Raw genomic sequence first — 26,297 nt, forward strand, 5'->3', positions numbered from 1 at the left:
AACTTAGAATATCGTTCTTGCTGATCGTGGCCTAGATGAAGGAAATGCAACGATGGATAAGGCTTGCCGTTTACAACATACGTGCAATAATTTGTATGTAACCCCATTGCTCAACACTGTGCCAATGGAGCTCGTGCTCGATTGAATGTACTATCCATTAATCAGTGGACAATGTTACGGCAGCCAATGCTCGGAGGACGGTGCAAACCGATGGATTCCTCCGGTTGCCGGAACGTTTTTCAATTCGGCCTGCCGTCTGGCATCGCGCGAGCAGCACAAACATTTGGAGCAGAAACCGGAGCCCATCTCCTTCCATTAATCATCTCCCGTCAATATCCGGTTTGGGGCGATCGAGCTGGGTCGGTTCTATTTCGGAGTCGTGAAATGGCGCCATCGTGCTTCGCTGTACCGGTGCTTTCAGCTTTCGAGCGAAAACTTGCACGATCGCAATATGCGAGGGCCAGAACACACACGGTCTGTGAGGATGGGAGTTGGCGCAAGGGTTCTAGTGAATATTTCGCTCCAAACAGCCACACGTATCAGACGCGTGAACATGGAGCGCTGCACGTTGCGACCATTAATAAAAACCGGACCCCTCATTACGTATTCGATGACCACTTACGAATCAACATAAATTCATACCCGCCCGGAACGCCACCGAACATCGACGTTACGCCTCGGACCGTGCTGCACCGAACGTAGTCAAATCGATTGCACTGATTTCCATATTTTCCGTTTCCACCAGCACCCCGTCGGCTCTGTTGTGCAAGTGTGCCGGACCTCATCATGCAGTATGCGCGCATGCGAAAGGATTGCCTTTGCATAATTCCTACATTCTTCAACCGTTGGCGCAGGACATGCAGCTCTCGGCCGGCTTCTTACGATGGTTGAACCTCAGCATAACATTATGTACGCCACGGGCAGCCCGCATTGAATCCTCCCTCCCGTTGTGGACTCTCGTGGGGGGGTAGAACACCCGGGGGGCGGAGGACGACCATTGCCAACGGAAACCAACGGTGAAGAGCGCTCATTTTCAACACCTCTAAAAAAGGCTTCGTCGTGATTTGCTGATTGATGTAATGAATCATAATTTCCTCCTTCGCCGATGTTGCCACATGCGCGTGTCGGTGTAGGGCACACACACACACACGAGGTAGGGTCGAGAGGCTCAATCGGGGCGATATAATTATGAGACAAACAGCGTGCACCCTCTAATGTGCACCGTTGGCCTCCAATTTGTGCCCGGAGAAGGAGCACAGGCAGACACACGGTGGTAGACGCACCATAAACGGACACACACCACACACACACACCTTCTCCAGTATCCGTATGAGGTCCAACCTCGACGTACGACGTCTTGAGACGTCATGGAGCTGCTGTTGGTTGGAGTTGGAGTCAGTGCGCGCTAACTAACGAGGCTCGTCCATTACGCGAGCACACGACCAGGCCAAACTGCCGGTGGTTACGTTCGGGGGAGGGCCAGGTCAAAGCAGGCGGGCACAGATTGATGGTGACGGCCCTCGGAACGGCCATGTCCTGGCCTGGCCCGAGTCGCCCAGTCGGTAGCTGTTGGTCGATCGGACGACGGAGCTGTCGATTGGCTTGCTAACGACGATCGGTGAAGATTTTGCGCACCCGCACGATGCCATGAGGCCACATTCAATTATGCCGCGAGGGGAGGTGGAGTGACCAGTGTTCAACCCATGTCCCCACCCACCCACCCGTGGGCCACCGTTACACCTATCCTGTGAGACTCCGCTGTTGGAAGCTCTTTGGATACGGATCACATGCAACGGTACCGGTGCGATCCTCTCGCTACACGAATCGGAACGTAGAGTTGATTTTTTCTTGCGAATCTTTCACTTTCACAGACGACATCGAAAGCAAGCCACGCTGCATAATGTGGGGCCTAATTGGATTCAAATGAACAGGTTGGAAAGGATGATCACAAGTTGCTCTTGGCGCAGGTTTTAGTTGCAGGGAAGCATAACATGAAGCAACGAAACAAGATTACCCCAAGTACATAAGAACATTAGATTGAGTAATGAAAAATGTATTTTTGGGAATTCATCAGCAAGTTAACAACTCTTTACAAATAAAATAAGTTCCTCATAAAACAAATAAAACCAGAAAAAGGGTGTTTGTTACCCAGGTCATGTGAAAAATTCATTATTTCTCAAATATTCGCCTGTCAACGATGGTACAACATATTATTTTCACTTTCTATGCATATTTGTGGCACAAAACTGTCGATTAGCTTTTGCATTTTGTTTTTAAATTTACACATTCACAAAATTTAACTTTTGCTCCTTTTTAATTCAAACTTTGAATGTGGTTTGACATATTTGGTTACAACGTTTTTCAAATAAAAAAAAGAAGCCCCACATATTTAGGTTGAAAGAGTTTCAACACCGAAGTGCAATACGTTTATGTAATTTTTTTTAAATAGTACTATGATTTGGGCCTAGCATCAATTGTAAAGCTGCTAGAAAACGGGTACAATATTTCACTGCAATGAAATACAATTTGACATTTTTATTGAAAATTACAGTAATTGCAATATTTCGATTCTTAACCACCCTGATTGAATCACTGCAATAAAATGCGGGTAAAAGTGTTCAATTTTATTTCAATGCAGTGAAAGATTGCATCCGTCTTTTAGCAGCATAACCGTCTAAATAACGTTTCGAGCAGCAAATAGGGTGTAGAAACAAAACGGCAAAACAGGTCAGAGGAATTGTATCTACTTCGAACTTCGAACAAAACAATTGAAAATTCCTACCGAAGGCACACAGGAGTACATTCTCTTACACATGTTCCTCAAATCAGTAGATCTTTTCTCCTCCCCACGTGGGATGTAAATTCATGCTGATCGCTATCCGCGTCCGACGTAAGCAGAATATTTAATTCGCTCGACCGGCAACCGGCAGAGAGTGTCGCTGGGACGGCACGGATCAAAAACATACTTTAATGCAAGTAGACAAATGCAGCTAAAGAAAGGGATCGTATGCCTTTGGCGAAGTTGAAGCGTTTTGTCAATGGGTAGGAATCGCAAAGAGAGGGTGGGGAATGCTGATCATTCACATTGAGACTTGTGGGTTACAGATTTGTCGCGTTAAAGTCAACAAACGGGAATCGACTAGCAATTGGACTTACTTAGGTTTTCTTTTCTTTCCGACCAAAGAGTTTTATTTGGTTAAACTCTCCTGGAAAATACCGGGATATCAACATAGAGTACGTTGCATTAAATGCATTTTAGATGAAAGTCTTGGTACCATTTTTATTCACCAGGGATATTATCATTATCAACAGTTTACTTGATTTACATTTAAACTATACTGCTATAGTTCACCTAATTATTCACACTATTTCCACATGTCGATTTTGGAGTTTACATGCAATCAACATTTAAATTATTGCTTGTAAATTCTTTTTGCGTCTCGAGGACACACGAGTGCATAAGCAAACATAATAAATCTCTCGTGATTGCATGCAATAGTCGTGATTGCATGCAATGCCCGTGACACTCGCTCCGCAACGAATGCATTTTCGGATGGACCGTTCGATCGAGTGTCGCAACGCCATACAAAAACCCGCACAACCGAAGGAACCGGGACGACATATTCTCACGTTTGTCAATGTCGTGCGAAAAATCAATTAAGCACAAGAAATTCCCTTCAATTTTCATTTGCTGGGCTGCGTTCGCGGCCACGACTGGTGACTTTATGCCAACGAATCGAGCCCACCGATTGGTCACGGTGGGCCACATGCACACCATGCGAAACATACTCTCGTCAGCTTCCACCGGTAAATTGGATGCATTTCAATCGGATACATTTAACAATCAACCCCGATCTACATCCAACTCGCTCCGTTTCCCGCGCTCTTACTCTCCGTGCAACCTTCATTAAACTGGCCCCGAGCGTGAATCTGCGGGTGGTTTTACGTTTCAATTAGCTTTCGCGTTGGGCCTGTTGCGAGGTAAGTCCGGGAAACCGCCTCATGGAAAACGAAAACAAAACCAAACGGATCGTCACACTCGTATGCCGCGGGAACAGCATATATGCGTACCTCGAGCCGTGTGGCCAAGGTTGATGGCGACAATCGTGAATTGTTCCATCGGGACCTGAGAAAAGAAGCGTGTAATATATCAATAAAATATCGCACCCTCCCCCCGGGAACCAACCAACCTACCCTCTCTCCCCGCACACGATCAGTCGATCGGTGGTCGATGTTGCTTTCGAATTCATGATATTCCTGTGCCGGGTTTCGCGTCCCCGTGCATGATTTATCCTAAGTGCACTGCCGCCGAAGTGTCGGACAACATTTTATTGACACTTTTGTCGTACAAATTACGACGCGGACTTCGAGAGAGCCTTGAACTACGGAGGCAACCTAAATACCGCCCTTTATCTTGTGCAGGGAAACGAAAAGGAAAACCCCAAGACAGGAGCGGGTTGACTTACATTAAGCTTACACGTGCGCAAACAGAGACCGGATTTTTTGGAAATCTCTTGCGCGCGTATTTGTTTTCCAGTGCCGTTGCGCAATATCCTTGGCGCCTCGTCTTGTGTGTGTGTGTGGTGTTTCTTTTTTGAAATAAATTCATTTACTTCGTCAGAGTATCGTAAAACTGTGCCCAATTGCCAGCAAGGCCCATTAAAAGCGCTGATGGTTGGCGAAAATGTTTAATTTTGCCCAATGTTTTCTTTTTTCTCCGTTTTCTGTCCACCTTCCTTTCCATTAAACCACGTGGTGGTGGGCTGAATGATGCCGTTGCCGCCGGCCACAGTCAATCACCGTCGGACGCTGCTATGATGGAGTAAGTTGAGGCCTCCGATTTAAAATATCAATAAATTGCAATCGTGTAGAGTACGGCAATCAACTGATTCGGTTCGATATTGCGCCCCGTTTCTGGTAACCGGGACTCTGGGGAGGTAAAAGGGTACACTTTTACGAGCCTTGACGACTTTCGAATGAGCCATTTGGAATGCAAATCCCAACTGGCCGGTTCTCGGCTCAATTGGCACCTTCTTTTCGGCGATGGCGCGATGATATTCGCTGGGAATGTGCGCGCATAAACTATTAACGCAAGAATGTTGATGCCTCCATCGTTCGATCGATGCGCCAGCTTGCCTTCGATGTAACACATTTGTTGTGTAAAATTTTAATGACATTTTAGCAGCACAATAAACGCAGTAAAAGTGTATGAATATTCAACTCCTGCGCAAGCCAACCAAGGCTCGGATTACGAAGATTTTAGCGAAACACTTGCATGAAGCACCTGTCGTGTAACGATCAGCCACTTGCCTCCATAAAAAACGGGCCTATAAAAAGCCTCAAACAACTAGCACCATTTCGCCTGGAAAGCCTTGTGCCGAATGAGTTCCAAATGATCGTCGCGCTCCTTTCGGACCCGCACGAGAAGTCCACCGAAAACCGTGTCTAGGTCAGTGGTCCACGTTCGTCCATCGTCAGAGTTAGCCGGGGCCTAATCAATGTGACCGACCGATGTCCATTCACAGGCAAACGCAGGGAACGGCAAGCGGCGGGCAGCTAATTGCCCCAAAACAAACCAGCAGCCCGCCTCGTGTGTTTATAGCCCAAAGCAAGCAAGCAAGCTCACCGAGCAGCTTGTCTAGCTGGCAGCTTCCGAGGAGCTTCCCGCGTAGAGGAAGGTCAGGGATGGCACACCGATTTTGGGTGAGAAGAGTTTTTTTTCATCCACTTTTCTCAAGCGACGTGCATGTCGAAAGGATAAACGATTCCCGGGGTTTTTCGCGCACCACCACCAAAGTTGATCATTCCGAACGATCGTTCGATTACGCGATCGGTTTTGGGCGAGAAGAATACGTGTGTGCCGTTTTTTTTAGTCGCGATTTTATGCCCTTCAACCGGTTGGCCGGACAAGGAGACGGTTGTGGGGACGGTCTGAGGCCGAAGGGTAGGAGGAAAAAAAAAAGTAAAACATCACTTTCGGACGCACCAACGTTCGCGCGTAATAAATATATCAATCAAGGAACCGTGTCCGTGTCCGTGAGCTCGTGTCTCGGTGTGCGCCGAAAGAAAAACCCGTTGATAATTGTCCGACCGACGCGTGGTTGTGGGGCACGCGTGACGGGGGGTGGATGGGCGGTGATGACCTCTGCCTTAATTAGCTGCCCGGTCGAATCTATAAAGACGGCGCTCCAGATCGATTGGCAAACGGCGAAGGGCTGCGGGGGGAAGGGGGCGCCCGGTGGCGAATTTAATAGAATTCGTAATGTGGCCACGAAGAATTGACTTCCAATTGACAGAGGGTCGGAAAATTGTCGTCCGTCACAATCGAGACAAGTGGGCCCTTGTCAATCATGCCTTGAACCATGCCATTCAAAACTGAACGTTATTAATATGAAAAGGAACGTTGGCAGTGCTCGGTTCGAACGAGCAGAATACATAAATTAAAGAACGATAATAGTATAGCATAAAATACATATGGCATATTTACAAACTAGATTTTGTGACATCCATAATAATGATCTTTGATAAACGAAAATTCACCGTTTAGGGTTGATTTAAACTTTAAACAAGTAACGATTATTTTAAACCCTGCTTATGTCAAGCTACACATACCTGATAGATCGATGAAAAGTGCCCATTTGTGCGCATCTGCGATCGGGCCTGGGGCTGGGGCGAACCGAGCGGTGACATCAGATGGCTGCTGCTGCCGTAGGCCTGCATCTTTCGACTGAGCGGTTGATAGATGGCGCCATTCGAGGAGAGAATATCTGCAAATGTGAAGGGGAGAAAGCGTTGTACAAGCGTTCCAAACTTTGTTCCACTGTAAGACGCGATCCGAAGGTTCGTCGGCTGTGTGTACGTCTATAATAACGAATCAAATGAGCGAAAAATAACAATCGTAATGACCAAAAAGGAGCCACGATTATCGGTGGAAGGTACCAACGCTTGTCGTATGCTCGTCCCAAAGAGAAGGTGTCAAATTGCACACGTTGTCCTGTCAGCTTGAGTGAAGGTTGTCGGTGGGAGGGAGTTAGTAAGTGCAGTTTTGAGAAGCATACCTTTCAGCAACCAGTAACATATGACGGTGATCCATTACCATCCACCCAGTGGTAAATGTGGTTTATTTTAAAAATTATAGTTGGGTTCGTTTTGTTATATTTGAAAAAAAAATATGGAAGGAAAGTTTTGCAGATGCATTGAACCAACGTTGAAATGATCCCTAACAAATAAATAATTCCTTATTGATTATCACACTAAAGCTAAACAACATTCAAATATGGATGTATGAGCATATGAATATGGATTAATACTTAACTAAAGATATCCTGTTACTTTCTAACTTTTTTGATATTCGTTAGTATGTTTTCATTTGTCCTTCATTTGCCCCATTGTGCACATCATCGATATGATCATTACGATGGATCTTTTTAATGGAGGATACATGTACACACAGATGCTTGGTTTAACCCTCTTTTCAATTTGAAAATGCAGTCTAAATAAGGTAATGTGAGGCAATATTCAATTTTTAAATCTTCACAGTTTGATTATCTTTCCTGCCTTCTTCGGCAAAAAATAATAAAACCCACATTAAAACTGTAAAATTATTACTAAAACGAAGATTTTGAAGATCACTTTTTACCATGTGTAATTTTAAATTGTGGGACCCAATTGGCCCAAAAAGCGGGGTAGATTTAATAATTAATTGACAATAAGTTAATTAGCTAAAAAACTATGTTTGTTGGAATGCATTTTACATCGTACATTTTAATATGAAACATGGATAATTCATCATGCACGTTGTGAATGAAAAATATGTACAATCTTGAGTTAATTTAGCTGAAATAGTGTCATACTGAATAAATGTGGATCAATGTGTGAATCAAATCAAATGCAATAACCATCGTTTTAAACGAACATTACGGTCTTTTTTGTTTTAAAGTCCCTAGCATCTTTTGTAATGTCCAATGGACCTTTTAAACGAACAAATATTTTAACTGTTTTGCTTAACATTTACAGCAGTGCATTTTTTTTATTGTAATTTTATTTTATCACTTGTTACGATAGCTTCAATCATCGTAAGGAAATCTTATATGTTTACAGGCATGATTGGCATTATCCTGTTTTCTGTGCTAAATCTTATAGTAGAGTCGTGAAATTGATATAGGATGGGTAAAGACAAGTTTATGAACATACTCTATTACTTCATTTTGTGTTGAATGATTTAATTCAGCTAAAAAAGTGCCGGTGCCTTTTGCCCCATCTTTTTTGGGCATCTTGCCACACTTTCCCTTACATCACTACATCTGCTCGGTAAAGCTTGGCGGTTCTCTTTTCAGGAGGCCGACTAATGATTTGGAAAGATGCCACGAAAAACCCAACCGCAAATTTGAAGAGCGAAATGGCAAACAAAACGTCCAAATGATAATAATGACGCTGAGCAGGGTGGAAGATCGCTTTAAGTGTCCCAGCGGCGCTGTAATTTGCATATAATTGGCTGAACGAGTGTAATATCTGGCATCTTTTAACATATCGCGCAGAGGCCAACTGCCGAAAAGACAGACATCGTACACACTAAATACGATATTGACACTGCAGTTTGCGTGCGTGCGTGAAACGTTGCAAGTTTTGAAGAATGTCTGGCCGGCGGGATGCATGTTGGCCCTCCCTTGTGGAGTTATTTTGCGTTGCGCCGGGGATTTAAAACCCGATCTGTAATTGAAAGCCATTGTTACGAACAGCCGGCAGAGAACTGCAATTTTGGGATGCCGAACGATTCGTATCGACTGCAGAAAAAAAAGCATTACTTTTACTCTCCCCCATCGGAATGGAAATCCTCCACCGAAACCCTTCGGTTAGGGAGCGTGTGAGGGAACGGAGGGAAAAAAAACCAAACAAACATCCTCTGCTCACCGGATCGCAACGCAACGCGATCGTTTCCCGGTTGATTGAACCGCCCCACATGGGAGGAAAATCGTGCGTGCTTAAAATTACGTATCGTTGAAATTGCCCAACCGCCGGCCAAGAGGGCTACCGAAAAGTGGCCGCAACGACGCTGGCCGGACGAGATTTCACGTGTAATGAGTGCCGAAAGGCCTCAAAATTGCCACTAACCAACCGACAACGATGGAATGGATGCTGCGAAGGGTCGATCGCGGAAGTGTGGCGCGGGAAAACGGAAAGCAAACAACGAGGGAACGAAACACTCCACACACACGCAGGAAAAGAAAGTGCTGTTTTCGCGGACGCCAAGCCGTTTGATCATTTCATTTAAATCACGTGTTTTTCCGTTTGGTTTTTGAGGCAAAGATTACTCAATCGCGAAACGGCACAGAAATCGCACCTAAAATAGCCAAAAGCGCTGACAGATGTAACCGTGGTTTCCTTCCGTCCGATCGTCCGATCGCGGTCGGTATGATGTAAACAGGCTGATCGAACAACACACAATGACTAATCAAACGGGTAACGCTGGTAGCGATGATGTGATTAGTGGCCGAAGGTCGCCGGTCGGATACGTCAACGGCTGGCCAAAAACCGGCGCGCGAAACGATCACCGATTGTTGGCCGGCGGCGGTTCGGTATGTGTGAAACGGCACTTGAGCACGAGTCCACGCGGGTCCAAAAGGTGCACCTTTCGTGGGGGGGAGGGGGACGAAAAGCGGGGTGGAAAATGTATCAACCCTTCACCATTTATGGAGTGCGGAGAGAATGGACGCTCGTCTGCGTCCACTTTAATAACAGCATAATTCAACGGTGCTCGGCTCAAGTGCCGTGGCCACAAACACACACTCACAGACACATGCAACGATAGCCGATATGAATGTGTCCTTCCGTCGAGTATGCTGCGCCGTGTGCCCTCCAAGCACCAAACTAACAATGACTATTTGTTGCGTTCGGCGATCGTGAGCTTTTTTTTGCGCCTTTTGTTTGCTGCAAAATAAAAACCTATGCAAAAAGGCTACAATGCCGCATAACGCAGATGCTGGCGTACGCCATACGTATGCTAATACATTCCAGCGGAGGCCCAGCTCGGGTTTCGGCCAGCTGGACACGAGGTTCAGCGATCGAACCGATTTATTTCATCGTTGTGGCTCTCGTTGCCGGTTGGCATTAATTTGCGTATTCCGCGCGCCCGAACAGCGGAGCATATACTTTACATAACGTTCTTCTGGCAAATCACGATCCGCTGTTGGTGGAAGTGTAATATCGGGGGGGAAGGAGAGTGTGTAATGTTCTCGTGGAAGAAGTCATTCCAACCGTCGGTCCCAGGTGAGCCCAAGGCAGCGTTTACGTTTGGTCATTGCCGGTTCTAATGCAGTGTGCTGTGACAAGACCTATGTTTATGCTGGCGCGTTACATATCGCGTTATTTCTCGCCGTCAGCATACAGAATAGTTCAATATATTGTTATAATAGTTTACCGAACGCCAGTGATGGTGACAGGAATGTTTATTCAGTGTATCATAAAACATCTGCTGCACCTATTTGATCATTATTCTATTAATTTATTTTGATCTCGGGGGTTTTTTAACATAAAAAAAGTGCAGTTGCTTCTGATTTAGATTAAAGGTGTCGAAGGGAGTTTCGATGCATACTAAAAATTAATCTCAAAAAATTTACAGTTAGATAAAAGCTTATAACATCAGCTAAACATTCAGATTCAAAGTTAAAATGATTACTGTTAAACGGAATTCGGGTGACCGAACAGAATGAAAACAGGGGTGAGAATGGAATATAGGAATTGAATTGGAAATACGTGTTTTTGTAAAAAAAAAAGGAAGATAGAAGGATAAGATACAGTACACAAGAAAAGTGTTTAACACAACAATTGAACGCGATGTGCAAATGGCTCAACACACATCCATGCTGCCGCAGGGTCTCTTTATTCTTCGGTGAACTTTTTGAGTGCGAAATGTAAAAGAGATGGTTTTGGTTTGATTTCAGAAGCTTGAAAGTATAACTGATTTAATGCCAAGGAGTACACAATTGGAACAGAAAATGGGACATGAAAGTTGAAAATGCAGTGCATAAACTAAAAGTCAATTATTTAAAAAGACTTAAATTTCAGACATTTGCACTCTACTTAGCATACGTATTGGTACATGGAGTCAACAGACATACAATAAAAAAAACACAATATGCCTTAAAAATGGTTTAAATGGTACAGTTATACTGCACCGATCACGATTTATTACGCATGAATAACAGCCACCATGTAAAAACGTCTTGCATTTAATGATCCGTGCAAACCCAATCGACCACGATGAAAGAAAGATGTTAAACCAAGCACGGCGAAACGAAAGGGAAAAATATGCCAACGCAGCCAACAAAGCAGCGAACAAGTACCGATACAATCTCCTCACCGGCCGGCATCGGCGGTTCCAGCAGTTCCGTTTACCGGCCAATAAATAAATCAGTGAAAATCATTCTTCACGACTGAATGACACCCGTTTACTTTCATTCTGGCGGAGAGTGTGTGTATGCTGTAAGCGATCGCCGCGGGATTCGCTGGGGATTTCGTCCGGCCGAAGACTAAATGTCAAATGGAGATGGCTTGCCGTCCCGTTACGTTTGCCGGAACGCTTCGAGGCTGATCCCGGCTCCGGAACGGAACCGGAACGAATTGGGAACATTTTGAGTGTGCAGCTCGAAACGTTTACCACCGCCGAAGGGTGAAGGGAATGGATTTAAATTCGAAGAAAATACGAAATACCACCACGTACCAGAGCCGGGGAAGGAACTCACAGCAAATGGTGTGAGCCACGTGCGAACGTATTTTTTTAAAGCTTTTTTTAAATAAACGCTATTTAACAGATGTATTCAATATTCAAAACTAGACAAAGAAATTTCTGTTCAATACAAAAATACAGAAAGCACGCAAACAAAATTTTAAACTGCTTTGACATGTTTGCAGAAGTGGAAAAGTTTGCAATGTTTTTCCATGAAACGAGATCTCGCCCGTAACAACAACAAAGAGAGTCGCTTTGAATGCGACAGGAAACTTTGGGAACCATTTAATCGCAAATATATTCCCGACAAACTTGGTTCAATTTTCTCTCTCCTTCTCTCACAGCAAGCCCGAACGTGACATGCGACAGGATAAGGAAACCTGCTGCTGCCGGTGTTACACGCGTGATGTTCGGATTAATAAATTCTGCCAAATCCCGCGATTTACGAGCAGCGACGGGAGCGCAGCTCAACCCGCCCGGCTTAGCCGGCAGCATCAGCGATCAGGTTCGTCGCCTGTTGCCGCGTATTGAAATCCTTTATACGGCCATTTCTGTCGTTTGTCGCCAACGGAGCGAAAGTCGCGAATGTCTAATGGAAGAAAAATTCATCCCAAGCCCCTTTTTACCTCAGAGAAGAGGTTTCCTTTCCAAGCTCCGCAAGAGGATGCTAAGTAGCGTGACGAAATACCGCGAACATTGAATTGAAATGGAGAAGAATGTAATACGCTAAATCAGACCCACCAACGCGCGGTATTTGCACGCTTGTAAGCCTACGTGTGGTTAGCCAGGTAATCATGGTGGGAAGAGAGCCGTCAAGCTTTTGCCAAATCTTGCCCACACAATTACTTCCGAGCGAAAGATCGGCTAATTTATCAGCGTCGTAAATTGTTGGTTTCAAAATCAAATGAAATCGTAAATTATGACATCTAGTATATGTTGAATTTATGACGATGGCTGGAAACACGAGTATTGGTACGTATAATTTTAAGGATTATTGAAACAGACAAACACACCATTTTTATCTTTATATTTTAAAAATGTGATCATAAAAACATGCAGTATATTTTACTGCAGTTTCAAATAAATCATTACCAGGGAATTAGGGTAAAAAATTGTACAAAGTCTAATAAAATATATCTGGTTACAATTTGCCAAATTATTTAAACGGCCATCCACGTTCGAATGAAAATGTCACAATCAACATTGACATTTCTTTTTTGTTTTTTTTTTTTTTTTTGTAAAATAAAACTTGACGTAATCAACAAATAAAAACTACCCAACCCATCCTTTGCTAATTGCTTCGAAGGTAACCTTTGCGCAAAAACACGTGACAGGTAATTCTAGATTTATGTCCAACGTTAGCTGACCTCGCTATAGAGGGTAATATAAAAAAGAGAGAAGCAATGCTTCTTATTCTGCGAAGCATAAAAACCCTCCCGTTGGCTACCAGTGTTTCTCTCCTTGAGTTTGTGTGTTTGTATTTTAGCCACTCTTCAAGCCCTTCCGAGCTCGCGCCAAGCCACAACCTCGACGACACTTGGTGGCTCTCAACGGTGGGCAAATTAAAATTTTATGTATCATAAAACGACCAGCTTCGTTGGAGGTGAAGCGAAAGATAAATAACTACCATGTTTCGCACCATTCGTTGGGCGATTGGTGAGCAGAAAAACGCCAAACCAGACAATCGCAGGAAAGGGGTCGATCCTGCAGGTATCGGTATCATTCGGTTGACACCTGACCAGAGTTCAGTAACGCCAGCCCAACCCCGGCTCTTCCTCTTCGCACACAATAGGTACCATCATCCTTTTGAGTAGGTCAAACATTAATGGCACAACGATTGCGCAAAGTAAATGCAACGCAACATGACATAAAGAAAAAGAGCAGTCCGTCAGCGATCCAACCTGAAAAAAAAACACGAGGTACGGCGCTGCAATCACTCGTTCGCGATCGAGCATGAGGAAATAAAACGCGAAATTAATTTTCACCCCTCCTCGGTCCCAAACGAAACCCTCCCCAAAAATGGCGGCGAAAGTGCTCCGCTGAGGACATTCGGTAACGGGATACAATAAGATAAACGAAGCCAACGTTCACACCCTCGGCTCCTCGCACAGCTCTCGGCCGCACCCCCCGCGCGCCCGTAATTAACCGATACTAATCCAACGAGCTGCAACAAGCGCTCCCCGAAAGCAAACAGGATCGAATATCAGACCGAGCTCGCGGTCGCTTGATCGAATGGCGCAAAAGTTCATCAGTCACCGGCAATGCCTTCGCTGCAGCCCGTTTTTCCGTTTGTGCAGAACTGACACAAGGTCAGTGACGACCTAATTACGGCGACGAACGCTTTTTGATTGGCGCGAGCAGAAGTTCAAAGGCGTTTTTGCCGCAACTGCGCGTCCGGCCCGGACTCGGTGGACGATGGGCGAGAAAAAAATAAGGGAAACAAGGATAAATAAACAAGCACACCAATATCCTGCGCAACGATCCTCATCCATCCACGGGGCCGCGCAACCTGTTTCTCGCACTGTGTTACCATTATTGCGCCGCGACTTGCAATAACAATTTCGCGAGCACCCTTTCCACCCAGTCGTCGGAAGGACTTCCCAAAAGCCCAGTGTCTCCAAAGGACGCTGGTAAATCGAAGTTTTTCTTGTCGTTATATCTTCTTGTGCTTACTTTCTTTACTTCTGACAAGTTGATCGAGAGGTGTTAAAAGGACCGAACCGACCGATCGGACCGATCGTGAAGTAATAAAGATATCGCTCGTTTTAATCGCGAGCAAGCGCGTTCACTTTTTTTCCAGCCGCACCGAATCGCCGATTCCGAAACCGCAAACATTAAATCCTTGTGCATCGTCCACAGAAGTGTCGGGCCTGATAGTGCATCGATTGGTGATTGGGAATTTAAAAAAAACAACACGACAATATTAACGCACACACTTTGCTGATTGATTGTGGTAAGTGTTCCGTCAGTAAGGACATCCAACTTTTTTTTTCTCTTGTTGGTCCTACGGAAGACTACAATAACAAATTTTACATCAGATTTGGGACAAAGTCTAAAATAAAACAATATAGTTAAGCAAAAAACGCCAAGGCAAGGCCCGGTTTCGTGAGAAGACATGTTTGCCAGGTGTAGTAAATGAAACCTGTTTTGCTTTTTCGTTGTATCAATTGACACAAAACAAAAATAAACTTATGTGAACTAAAAATATGTTTCTTCGAAGTAGCACCTGCTTGGTTTTGCATATTGGAGGATTCCTATCCAATATTAATACTAGCGTATTAGTTTTCTTGACAAAGGCCTAGCGTTCGACAAAGTGTTGCTCTGTAAATGTATACCTCACCGGATGATTTACAATTTTTTAAGTGTTTGCAAATTTTTCCTAGAGAATAATTCAGCATTGCTGAAATGTTTTTGATATTACGCTTTAGTTTAGTTTTTGTTTCAGTATTTATTTTATTATCGCCGAAAATGGTGGATGGTATGGTATTTTAAATGTCAGCTTCCAGTCTAAATAATGGTCAAATATCTAATTTTTCAAAGATGTTTTAGATAGGGAAACAAAAAGATTAATTAAGTTTAGTAGCTATCGAAAATATAAAATATGTTGAAAGCTAAAAGAATATCCACAATCTGGCATAGTACCTCTTAAACCTAGTAAAACATAGTAACATTAGATTGTGTAGAAATCAGATAAGCCAAAATCAAAATAGGAATCCAGGAGTGCAAAATCTCATTTCTTCCTTCCTGCTACCAAATGGGGAAACAATCGCTGCAGGAAATTGGACGAATATTTATGCATCGAAACAGATCGTGCGATTAATCAGAAATAAGATCGGAAGTCATTAAAGCCGTTATCAGCCTCAAAATAAAATACCGAACCTATGTGAGAAAAACGCAAAAGGAGCCGCCGCCCGACCCCGAAAGCGGTAGCATTACTCACCATTGTCAATGTCCGCCGCGTGCATTCCGGTCCGCTGGTGCAGCGTCGCGGCCGGCTGCCCCGCTTCCTTTTGCGCCCGGCAGTGCGGACAGGCCTCGTTCCGGAACATGCACGAGTAGCACCGCTCGTGGCCGCAGGCGTCGATCAGCTTCCTTTTCTTGCCCTTATCGAACGGCATCTGACAGCTCGGACAGAGGGCGCCTCCGGTTTCGTTTTCCAGTATCTTGCGGATCGCTGCCAAATCTGAAAGTCGGAAAAAGGTAAAATATTAACTCGGGAGTTCGGTGCTGCAGTTCGCTCTTAGCTCTGTGCTGCAAGATAAAACCGGGGGAAAACAAAACGACAAACCCTTCGCGAAAAGTTGAGTTCCGCTATCAACGTAACCGGATCGATTGGGCACATTGGGTGAGACAATTAAACAAGGCCTTAACGGGTGGGTGGAGGAAAAATGGGGGGGAAAGGTCGATAAATTAATGACGCCTCATTTATACGACGCTGCGCTCCCTACGGGGGTCTCTATTTCGCTATTGGAAAAGCTAAACTCCTGTCACAATAGGGCGTTGCCATCGCGTCTCTGTAAGGGTTCGGTCAAAGCGTGACCTCCGACGACGCAAACCCTTGAGGCGTTGAGGGTTTTCCCGCACCAGACACTTTCAGATTTTTCACCAGCCTCATCCAACCTCAAAACCTTTCTCGATCCAAGTAAAAGTCACCTACACCAGCATGCGCTGTGGACTTGGCATGCGGTGAACACATGCCTAAAGCCACCCTTCGGCGATAGCGGAGACTCCGGTGAACTTCCTGACACTTGGCGAACAACTTCCCCGGTCGGCAGAGCTTGCTGTTTAGCCCGCTCTCAGTTCGATCACTCAATGCCGGAGGACTGGAATACGGTCCATTCCGTTTCTACCGCGTCCTGCCGCCATAAATATTATGAGAACAATCGATTTTTCAAATTTGCAAATATTAATAACCTATGTCGCGCTCCAGTCACTCCATTCGCTGCCCCTTGCGAACCGAGTGCACCTGCCGTGAATCCATGTTTGATCCAGCGGGAGGTCCCGACCTCACCCCGGGAGGAAACGGAAATGGGCGGACAAAAGACGGTTTTGACAGGTACGACGCCATTCAACCGGCCACGAACGTTTGCCCTAGTCAAGTCTGAACTTTAAGGCGTTTGAACGACAATGTTTGGCTGCGGTGAATGGACAGGTTCGGTTGAGGCAACATTGTTCGGGTGTGGGACAAAGTATCAGCCAAGCGACAAGTTAGTTATCGGCAGGGAGGATTGGGTGTTTTGCGAAAACAAAAATCTCTTTTGCGATCACCGTGTCTAACCCGGTATCCGCTAGCCCTCAATTTCGGCCATCAATATCTGGATCGGCGACATGTAGGACTTCGCGTCGCATACAACACCGTTACGATTCCCAACCATCGCCAAAACATCGCTCATGCATACATACTGGAAGAATAATAAATCATTCGCCGGTCCCGGGGCAGACCTGCCGATTCGAGATTCGACGTTCGAGATTTACCACTCCGGGACTCGCGGTCGGTGCACGATTTTCTTCCGCGAATATTTTGTCAGTTTTGAATGTAAACAACTTTCTTGCCCTCGGAGATCGATCGAGATGAGCGGGCCGGTCGGTCTCACCCTCTCACCGGGGGGGAGGGGAGGTGACGGGGAAGCTCCAGACCACCACAATAACGGTTCAAGAATGGAAGTGGGTCAACATGGATGGAGCCACGGGAGTTGCACACAGGTCGGGCAGAACGAAAAACAAAGCCAATACACTACACGCCGCAAACCTGACCGATCGAGACCGTGGGCTACGGCTGAGGTCCACCCCGAGGACCTACGGGCGATTGTGGATGTGGTTCGCTGCCCCAGCGCCGTTATTGATCGTCGTTCGGTTGACCTTTAGGGTAGACTCGAGCTGGGAGCTCCTCTTACCGGTGGGTGCTCTCTGTGGCTCCTCCGCGGGTTTCTCACCTGTCTATTAACCACACCGCTGTTTGGTTAAATGTTAGGAGCTATCATAAATTAAACCTTCACCAATAACCGTCCACCGTAGGTCAGTGAGCATCGTTGGAGCAAGTAGCCAATAGTGATGTGTCTTAGGACTATCCACAAAGTGTGGAAGTAATTAATACTTTCCCAAGAATCAATTTTCGCTTTGATTTTTAAGACGCTATTTGGATCAAACAAAGGGGCTAAAAATGATCATTTTGGAATTCAGAAGAACAGAATTAGTCGTGGTAAATATCTTAGCGATAATTCGTAAGTTCTGAATTAAAGCTTAGGAGTAATCTTTACTTTTATAATTATCAGTAACCAATTCCCTCGTTGACAGGAGACAATAAACCCTACTATTTTAATTAAATTGCATGTGAAACATGCTTTTCCAAATAGAATTCTATTACACTATATAGAGAATCGTGTTTTGCAGTATTTTTAAATATGCTTAATGTGCAGAAAAGTTTAATTCTGGATCCAGATGCGCTTTAAAGATTAGACACTGACAGAGACGTTAATTTATATTAATAGTTTTCGAACCTCTTCCAAAAGGCGAATCTACGAATCAAACTAACTCTTTTCACACATGACTATGAGTTACCAACTCGTAATGAGTTCTCTACGACCAAAAGCTTTTCATCAGTTTTCGTCGGGAGAAATCGGTGAATATCCGATTGGATTGGACGTGAACCAGTATCCAGGAAGAGATCAAATCAATCACCAGACCCGGGGAACTTTGAAGTTACCTCCATTTGAGTAACCAGCGACATCGGTGAACTCAGGACCTTTACAGATCTCCGAACCGGGTGAAATCTAATGCTCGTGTCTCCCGTTTCCCCCATTCGCTCGCCTCCCGAAGCTTGGTGAAACCATTGCCGCAATGGAATTAGATTTCAATTAGTGGGAGATTAATTTTGGTCACGTTTGGCTACACGATATGATTGCAACAGAACGGCGTCTACCAAAACCCAAGTCCACACGCTGAAGCGCCGAGACTTCGGACTACGAATGCATCCAGTGGAGGTGCATTATTGCACCGGCGAAAACGGTGCAACGTAACGCCGCAGTAATAACGATATAATGCAACGATATCTATGCGCGGACACGATCACGGCGCGCCACTGGATGCTCCATAACTCTGCTCAGTGTGCAACGAACGTACAAATGCAATATTCACCATCTTCTGTGGAACGTTTGTGTACGATTTTTTTCCATTACCACCCGCCTGCTCCTCCGTCACCGATTCCTGATGCTTTTGCAAACCCGGAACGACAGCGTAAGACCGTCCTAACGGTGAAAGAACTTTCCTAATCCGGTTCAATTGCAGCCTTCAGCTCCCATAGTGCAGGACTAGCAGTGGGTGTAGCCCACTGAGGGGATGGTTGGAATAAAAACAAAATACAAAACCAAAAAACAAACGGAGACGTGCAAAACATACCGAACATAGCTAGCGCTAATATCGTGACAGTGAAACGTGTTCGCATCGAATGAGTTACTAGCGGGCAAGTTAATTCCGCCCGCTGATCGCTTGTTTCTCCACATTCACGGCTGTCAGCGGGTCGACGTCGGGTCGGCGATGGAAGAAACCGAGAATCCGGCCTGTCATCGGATCGGGATCGGGGCGTATCGGGACAGCAGGACATGGCCGCGAACAAGCGTTCTGCGTGGAACGCGCAGGAATGCTATAAATTTCGATTGACAGAGTGGCACCGGTTATCGCCCAGCCCCAGCAAACTCTACATATCCTATCCGGTCCGGACGGTTTTTTCGGAGGATTATTTTGCAGTTAGGAACTGTTGAAAAAGCGGCTGTTTTTGTTTGCAGGCCCCACTAAAACTAGTTTAACGCGTATGGTATTTTCGTGAGAAACTCTCTAGTCCTTACAGTTCTTTCGTTCGATCTATCTTTCCACCGTACTGCCAAAACGATTGTAAACGTTTCTTCCTAGCCGGCCTATTGGAACAGTTTGTTTGACTTTCTACATAATTTATGATCGTCGCCCGATAAGATCGCCCGTAATAAATTGCCGGTGCGCTCGGCATCAGAATATTGGGCCCGGGCCCAGGGGAACTAATCCTTTCACCTTAACGAGAAGGGCCGGGAGGCTTCCACACAGTCCGGGCCCGATTTGGCTAATTTGATTAGCGGTGGTGGTGAAAGTCGTGTGGCTGGTCGGCCAATAAAATTAGTCAAATAAAAACAAAATGAATTAGTTTCCCATTGCCACCATCGTTAACTCCACCTAAGCGCAGACAAGCACATGCCCGAAGCGGCGATCTGTTTTGGCAATCTGCAACTTCTTCCCAGTTACCTTTTTTTCTCGAGTCCAAGCCGTAAGATATTTTACGATAGATCATTTTCGTTCGATCACCTAATTAATTAAAGGTTGCTGTTTGTTTTCCTCCTTTTGGCTCTTCTCTCCCACAGAGCTTCCGGACTGTATTTACTACAGAGGTCGGTAGACAAACAAAAATTGGCGAAAATTGGATTGCCCGTGCCGTAAAAGGTAAGAGCGGAAGATACAACACATCCTCGGTTATCCCCGGCTCGAATGATTGTTGTGGTAAGGTTCTGCAAAAAAAAAAAAACAAAAAGAACGTTCACTGCCTTTTGACGGGTTCGTCCTACGACAAGGACCACCCTGCGCTGATGGGAGCGAAGGCTGCCGTTATTTATGAGGATCATGCTTGCCGGAGGTCGAGCGTTGTAAATTTGGCGCGCCAATCCGCACAACGTGAATGATGGCTATCAATTCATTCTGATCGATATCTCCTAACAAGCCGGCTGGCCCTCGAGCAGCTCGGGACGGTTTATCGCTTGTTTCGAATCATTAGGCAAAGGTTTTCCTTCATTTGTCTCTGCTTATCGGCTCGGACCGAAACCGTTAGTTTAACGCAATCTTCCTACGGAGCATAACATTTCCTGGAGTTTTGGGTGATGGAAGCGAGTGTTATTTTTTATTATTTTTTTTTTAATTTTATACATCCTGAAGCTCCATTTCATTGGATTGTGCTACACCGTTGCTTGTTTTATCTAAAATGATTTTAATATTGTTAGTATTAATGAAGCAATGAATTTTGCTGGCATTTTTAATTAGTTATATTTTGTACCATCAAAAGTTGTTGTTCAGTAGCCGTAACCATTTTCGTCTTTGTTTTCAACTCATTACAAGTTGAACATGAGGCCGATACATATTTATTAATTCATTACTTAGCCCTACAATAGTACAGAGCCGTATAGCGAAGGAATTTCTAGAACAAAACACGTCCAATGTTAATCCATCTCTCCACCTCCCTTTATCTGAAACATTTCAGACGTTTTCAGCAAATTGATATCGCCTCAGTATGTAGCATGCCAGCCAGCAACGTCCGGATCATGGTTCACGACTTCCATTAACAAGTCAATCAGCGGGCGAGCTTCGCTTGGCCAACTTAAGCTGCGGTTAGATAAAAATCTTAAATTCTAATCCATCTGCTAAGTACGGTCGTTGAGCATCACATCTTATCGCCAGCCAGACCAGCGATTGTCCAATTAAAATTTCTCACACATTTCATCCCCGTTCGCGAGTGCCTCCTCCTAGCACTGAAGCCCTTTCCCATCCCGCCTCCCGATGCTTCTTCCAGCTCGTACAAACATCAGGCCATCCGCCGAAAGCTGGCTCACCTTTAGCATAATCGTGTCGTGTTGTGCGGTGTATCGTTTTTCATTTTCTTTTTCCCCATCTTTCTGGGTGGTGTCATTCTTGCCATTCCACTGCGATGGTGTGCGGAAAAGGCGGAAAATGTGGGTTCCGTTCCCGGCTGCAGACACAGAAGCCTTACGTCGGGGGATGGATTAGAAGTGTAGTATGACACAAGGTGGGGAGTAAATGCTATAGAGGGGGGAAACGGACGGAAGGAAGGGGAACAAAACGTCTCGACAAACATCCGCAGGGAGCAGGGAAGGAAAATTGTGGCCGCACCAAAGCCACAGCCACTTGTCGAGAAATTCATTGTTTTATCGCCTCTCCGCGGTTGATCTTAAATCACATTTTTCAACGCTATAAAAGTGCGGTCCAGGCAGCGAAATGGGAAAACAGATTGCAGATTAACTCGCCCTCGGCGTCGATGACAACGGCGCAGCGGTGGTAGCCCGTTCCTGGAAGCGGTTAACCGGATGGACTGGCCGCGCCTTCCGTTAGTTGGACTCTGTTTAATTAAATTAAGTAAAAACGTCCGCCGGAACGCGACAAGGGATTTAGCCATCGCTGGCCCGACACGACGAGCGCGCTTTTTCCCCCCCCGTTTTTCGTTTTCCTATCCAGCGCCAATTCCTCCCATTTAAGCATTGTGTCCACTATCAACAAACGATCAGCGCCTCGCGGGACGTCGGATGCCCGGGAGCAAGCTGAGAGGCCCGAGTCGGTTTTTGCTCCTATTTTTCTCCAATAAATTCCGCCACACGCCCGCCTTACCTTCCTACTCCTCGGAGTTTAGCCGTTTTCTTGTGGGCACGTCAACGAAAATTGCAACGGACGTCACAATCACTTCCCGAACAATTCCCCCGAACCGCTGCACGCTGACGCTAATCTCAATTCATCTATCAACCCAACACCCAACGGTAGTTTTATTATATTTATTTCCCAACACAAGTCCGGGCTGCGGGTTTTCAACGGGTAGTCAAATCGGGGGCCACCTCGACCGCGGTTTTATTTTTAGTTTTGTTCAGCGCGTTCGCAAATCATGGAAAGAATTGTATTTATGAGTGCCTGTGGCGAAAAACTGCGAAAGGAATACAAGGCGATGATCATTGGTATTGTTAGGTGTCCGGCGAACGGTTTGTGGTGGCAAGAGGATCACTTGGCCGTTTCTTTTCCCATGCTATTAGGATTAGAAATTTGCCATCAACCCAGAGAAACTCACGTCACAAAATGTGATTAATCATCACACTTCATAAACATGCCAGTAAATTTATAAAAGTGTTATGGTTTTGACATTACCACCGGGACATTTACAACACTTAACAGCGGTTTATGATTTGAATAATATCGTGTATTTAAATTGGATCTTTTGGAGCACATTGAGTACTATTAATTCGACGTGTATTTTAAATTGTTTTTCCTTACACATGTGACATGTGTTAAGAAAATTTAAAACAAACTTAATTTTAAACTGCTCCCGAAACCGAAACCAAAAACCCAGGAAAAAGCGTAATCATGGTCCCGCCGGGCAGCAATCAATCAAGCTCCACAAACGGGTAGGTGTAAAAAAGGTAAGCGGGTTACGATTTCATTTGCCAAACGCTCTGCCATTTCCGGCATCGGCTCTAACTTTATCACGCTCGTACCCAAAACAAATCATCCGACAAAATGGGGTGCCTGCTCCGGTTCAGCCGACTTTTTCTTTCCGAGATCGCACGCCATGCAGTAAAATGTGGTGCCAAAACGGAGCGACGTTCGAGTAACAACAAATCAAACAAACCAGAGCTAACAGGGTGCCCGGAAGAAAGGTGGGTTTTAGAAGGTGACTTCGGTAAACACTTGCAAACGACGCTGGGAGCGATCACGGCGGTAGCTTTTCCGTGCCAACACCGATTAGAGAGAGTGTAAACGCGAAGGAAAGTGAAAGCTTCTACCGCCGGGCGATTGGTTTAGCCGGGCGTTACGGTGTGAGAAAAACGTGGGCTGACATTCGTCAACGGGAAAAAGCGTAGTGTTATTTTCCCCGTCACCTACTGAGAAACGATCGACCGGTGCATATTTAATATGTGATCAAGAATATAATTCGACAAACAATTCAACCCATCACATTGTAGGGACGCAAATGTGACGTTCCGTTGGCGGAAATCGATTGATCACTGACCACCCCTGAAGTTTCCCGGCTGATCGACATGAAAAGCCCTCCATAGCACACTCGAACGTTCGATTCGGCTCGATCGATTACACTCGAGTTGGCAGCGGGAAAGGTCAGTTTTCATTGCATCACCCGCCGCTCGGTGCGGACTTTAAGAGCCTCACCATGAAATTCGATGACGATAGTCAATGTCAAGATATGGTGGCGTGCGAAGGAAAGCAAAAAAAAAGCGGTGTAAAAATAAAGAGAACCACAAGTAAACATTCTTTCGGTCCACTGCTGCCGACATTCCTCAAAGACCCGATTGCGCGCATTGCCGATCGGGCACGCATTGCCTAAAGCAGGCGCGAGTCGAAATCAATCTCACCAAGGTTGCCCACCGCCAAGGCTTTCTCGGTCGCGCGAGTGCGTCAGGTGAGAGGAAGCGATCGGAATTATTATCATATCCGTAGCCGCCATCTATCATGCCCGTGCCGACGGGGCCAGCGACAAAATGTCCGATCCCACGGTGCCGAGAAGGGCCGCCCGCCCGCTCGAGCTCGGCTTGAAAGCGAAATAAAGCACTATAAACAAATTTAAAACAATCAATTAGCAAGGACACCGGTATGCGCGCCAGCATAGCACAGGCTGACCCCGGAGCGATTTCAATTCTTTTGCTTCACGCTCCGGGCGAACGAGATCAGCGTGGATGGATCTCCCACCGGCTGGGTAAAGGGAGGTTGATCGATCAACCGAACGGATTTATGGTTAATTTTTATGGCACTGGCATGCAGATGAAAGGACGTGCGGTGCGGGGACGGCGGAGCTGCGGGGTAGAGATATTTTAAATAATGGTAAAGATTTTTTTTTCCCGATCGTCGCTTCGCCAACAATTAAATCGTTCTGAAAACGGGAAAGCACAACGATACGTCCAGCGACGAACCCCGCGCGAATTGAAGGTTAATTATGACGAAGGCTAAATATCAGTGAGGAATTTACTATCGTCGGCAATTACATTCCCACGTTTTTAAGGCTCAGCTCAATGATGGAGGGTCTTCATAGTGCCCTTCGCAAAATTTCAATGCATAAAAGTGGATTGAAACTTGGAGGTAATGGCAAGAATAAAAAAAAAACTCAGACCCCGTAATCCCCGGAAAAATATTACAGTTCGTCAAGCTTGGAACGCTCGAACGCTTGGAAACTCCTTTCTTTTGCCGATTTGAAGTCGTTCGTGGAATAAAAATATCCCATAAGATAAAAGTGAAACTAATTCCACCTCTTCGATGTTACACTTCTTCCGCGTGCTGTCGTCGTTAGAAGGGAGGGCGGTCCTAAAATCTTCTCTCTTCCGTTCGATGAGCGCAATCCTAACACGCTAACTAACTTAACGACTCGCGCGCGTTCAAACGGGTAACGCTCGGGCACGATATCAGCCAAAGCTGGCGGTTTGTAATGGAGCGTTGGCCAATAAATTTCCAAGATTTATTTGACAGCCCGGCATAAACTTTCGTTGTTTCGGTTTGGTTTAACTGTTACTTGTTTTTCTTCTTCGTTCCCTTCCGCGAACGATGCCACCGCAAACGTTCACTTTTTCTTCCTGCCAAACAAATGCTTCGTCTGTGAAACTTATGCCCCTTTGGTTCGGGAACGCCAAGGTGTGCAAGTTAGGCAAAGCAATTGCATGAGTGGTTCGGTCCGCAGCATAAGCAGCGAGAGTCGATCGTTCTGGTTATGATCGTACACTTCAAGAAGCGTTGCAACTGTTCGAAACGTGCGCAAAAGGCTTTCCTCTTTCGCTTCGCAGTCATCGCACCATAAGTTAGGATTCGATGGGTTTTTTGTTGTTCATTTTACCACCACAACGCATGGCCATTTTCATGGCTCGTTTGGAAGCTCATTTCGGAACGTATCCGGAACCGAAAATTGAACTCCGGCTACCATAATTCACACCTCAACTGGTCCGTTTCACATATTCGTTGGTATCCAATGGAAAAAAAATCCAGCATGGTTGAACAACCAACATGTAAAAGATAATGCAGAAAATTTTTACCAAATTTTTCACATTCAAAAGAAAAGGCGAAATTGATTACAGAATTGCTGCAGAACGAATTCCGTGAGCCGCGCATAAGCTTCATCTTGCTTTCACGCTCTTTTTTTCCGTTGGCCACACTGTTCAACCACGTAGCAGCCATTTGCTAGTTGCAATTTTCCCTTAAACTGCACGCTGATTGGAGTCAGCGAAACGAACAATATTGTTATGCTAAGCGAAAGGTTTTTTTTTTATTTCATTTCTGTTATTTCCCTTCGGCACGGGTAGTGAAGCCGTAGGGGAATTTTAAACTAACATTTTAACCTTTAGCCGTTTGAAAGATACGAAAAATCTTCCGGTAAGGGTGGTAGGCAGCATGGAGCGTATTGTAAGCGGGGTAGGTGGGTCACCGCGAAGAAACGGCAGCTAAAAACAATGATTCGTGTTTTTCGAAGCGTGAAAATAAATTCCTTCATCTAAAGATAAAACACAACGACGCAACGAGCCGAACCAGTCGGCTAGGGAAAAAAAAGGCAAGCAGAAGGAAAAACTCTACCGCGGAGGCCTCGCGTTTGGTACGAAATAAAATAATGTTTATCATAACCCAGCCGAGGAGGGAGTCGGAAGGAGTCGACACGATACGAAGATGCCAGGCTAAGGTATGTCTCATAACTCTGTTGCAATTTTGCTTTCTTGTACGGTTCAGAAAAAAACGAATCTTCAGCATGGATTGCTTCGTAAGGAATGGAATGAAAAGTAAAGAGGCGGCAAGACGG

At 45.4% G+C, this 26,297-nt stretch overlaps 1 protein-coding gene across 1 annotated transcript in view; it reads right to left on the minus strand.

Moving 5' to 3' along the window:
• The window catches only part of LOC131260397 (protein TANC2), a 120,360-nt gene that overhangs the window by 15,211 nt on the left and 78,852 nt on the right, over nt 1–26,297 (minus strand). Inside the window, exons 2-3 of the mRNA XM_058262103.1 lie at nt 15,666–15,908; nt 6,613–6,767 (exon numbers count right to left, since the gene is read on the minus strand). Coding sequence (XP_058118086.1) covers nt 6,613–6,767; nt 15,666–15,908 — 398 coding nt within the window. The remainder of the gene's footprint in view (nt 1–6,612; nt 6,768–15,665; nt 15,909–26,297) is intronic.

This window comes from Anopheles coustani, chromosome 3, assembly GCF_943734705.1.
Source record: "Anopheles coustani chromosome 3, idAnoCousDA_361_x.2, whole genome shotgun sequence".
Classification (NCBI taxonomy): Eukaryota; Metazoa; Arthropoda; class Insecta; order Diptera; family Culicidae; genus Anopheles; species Anopheles coustani.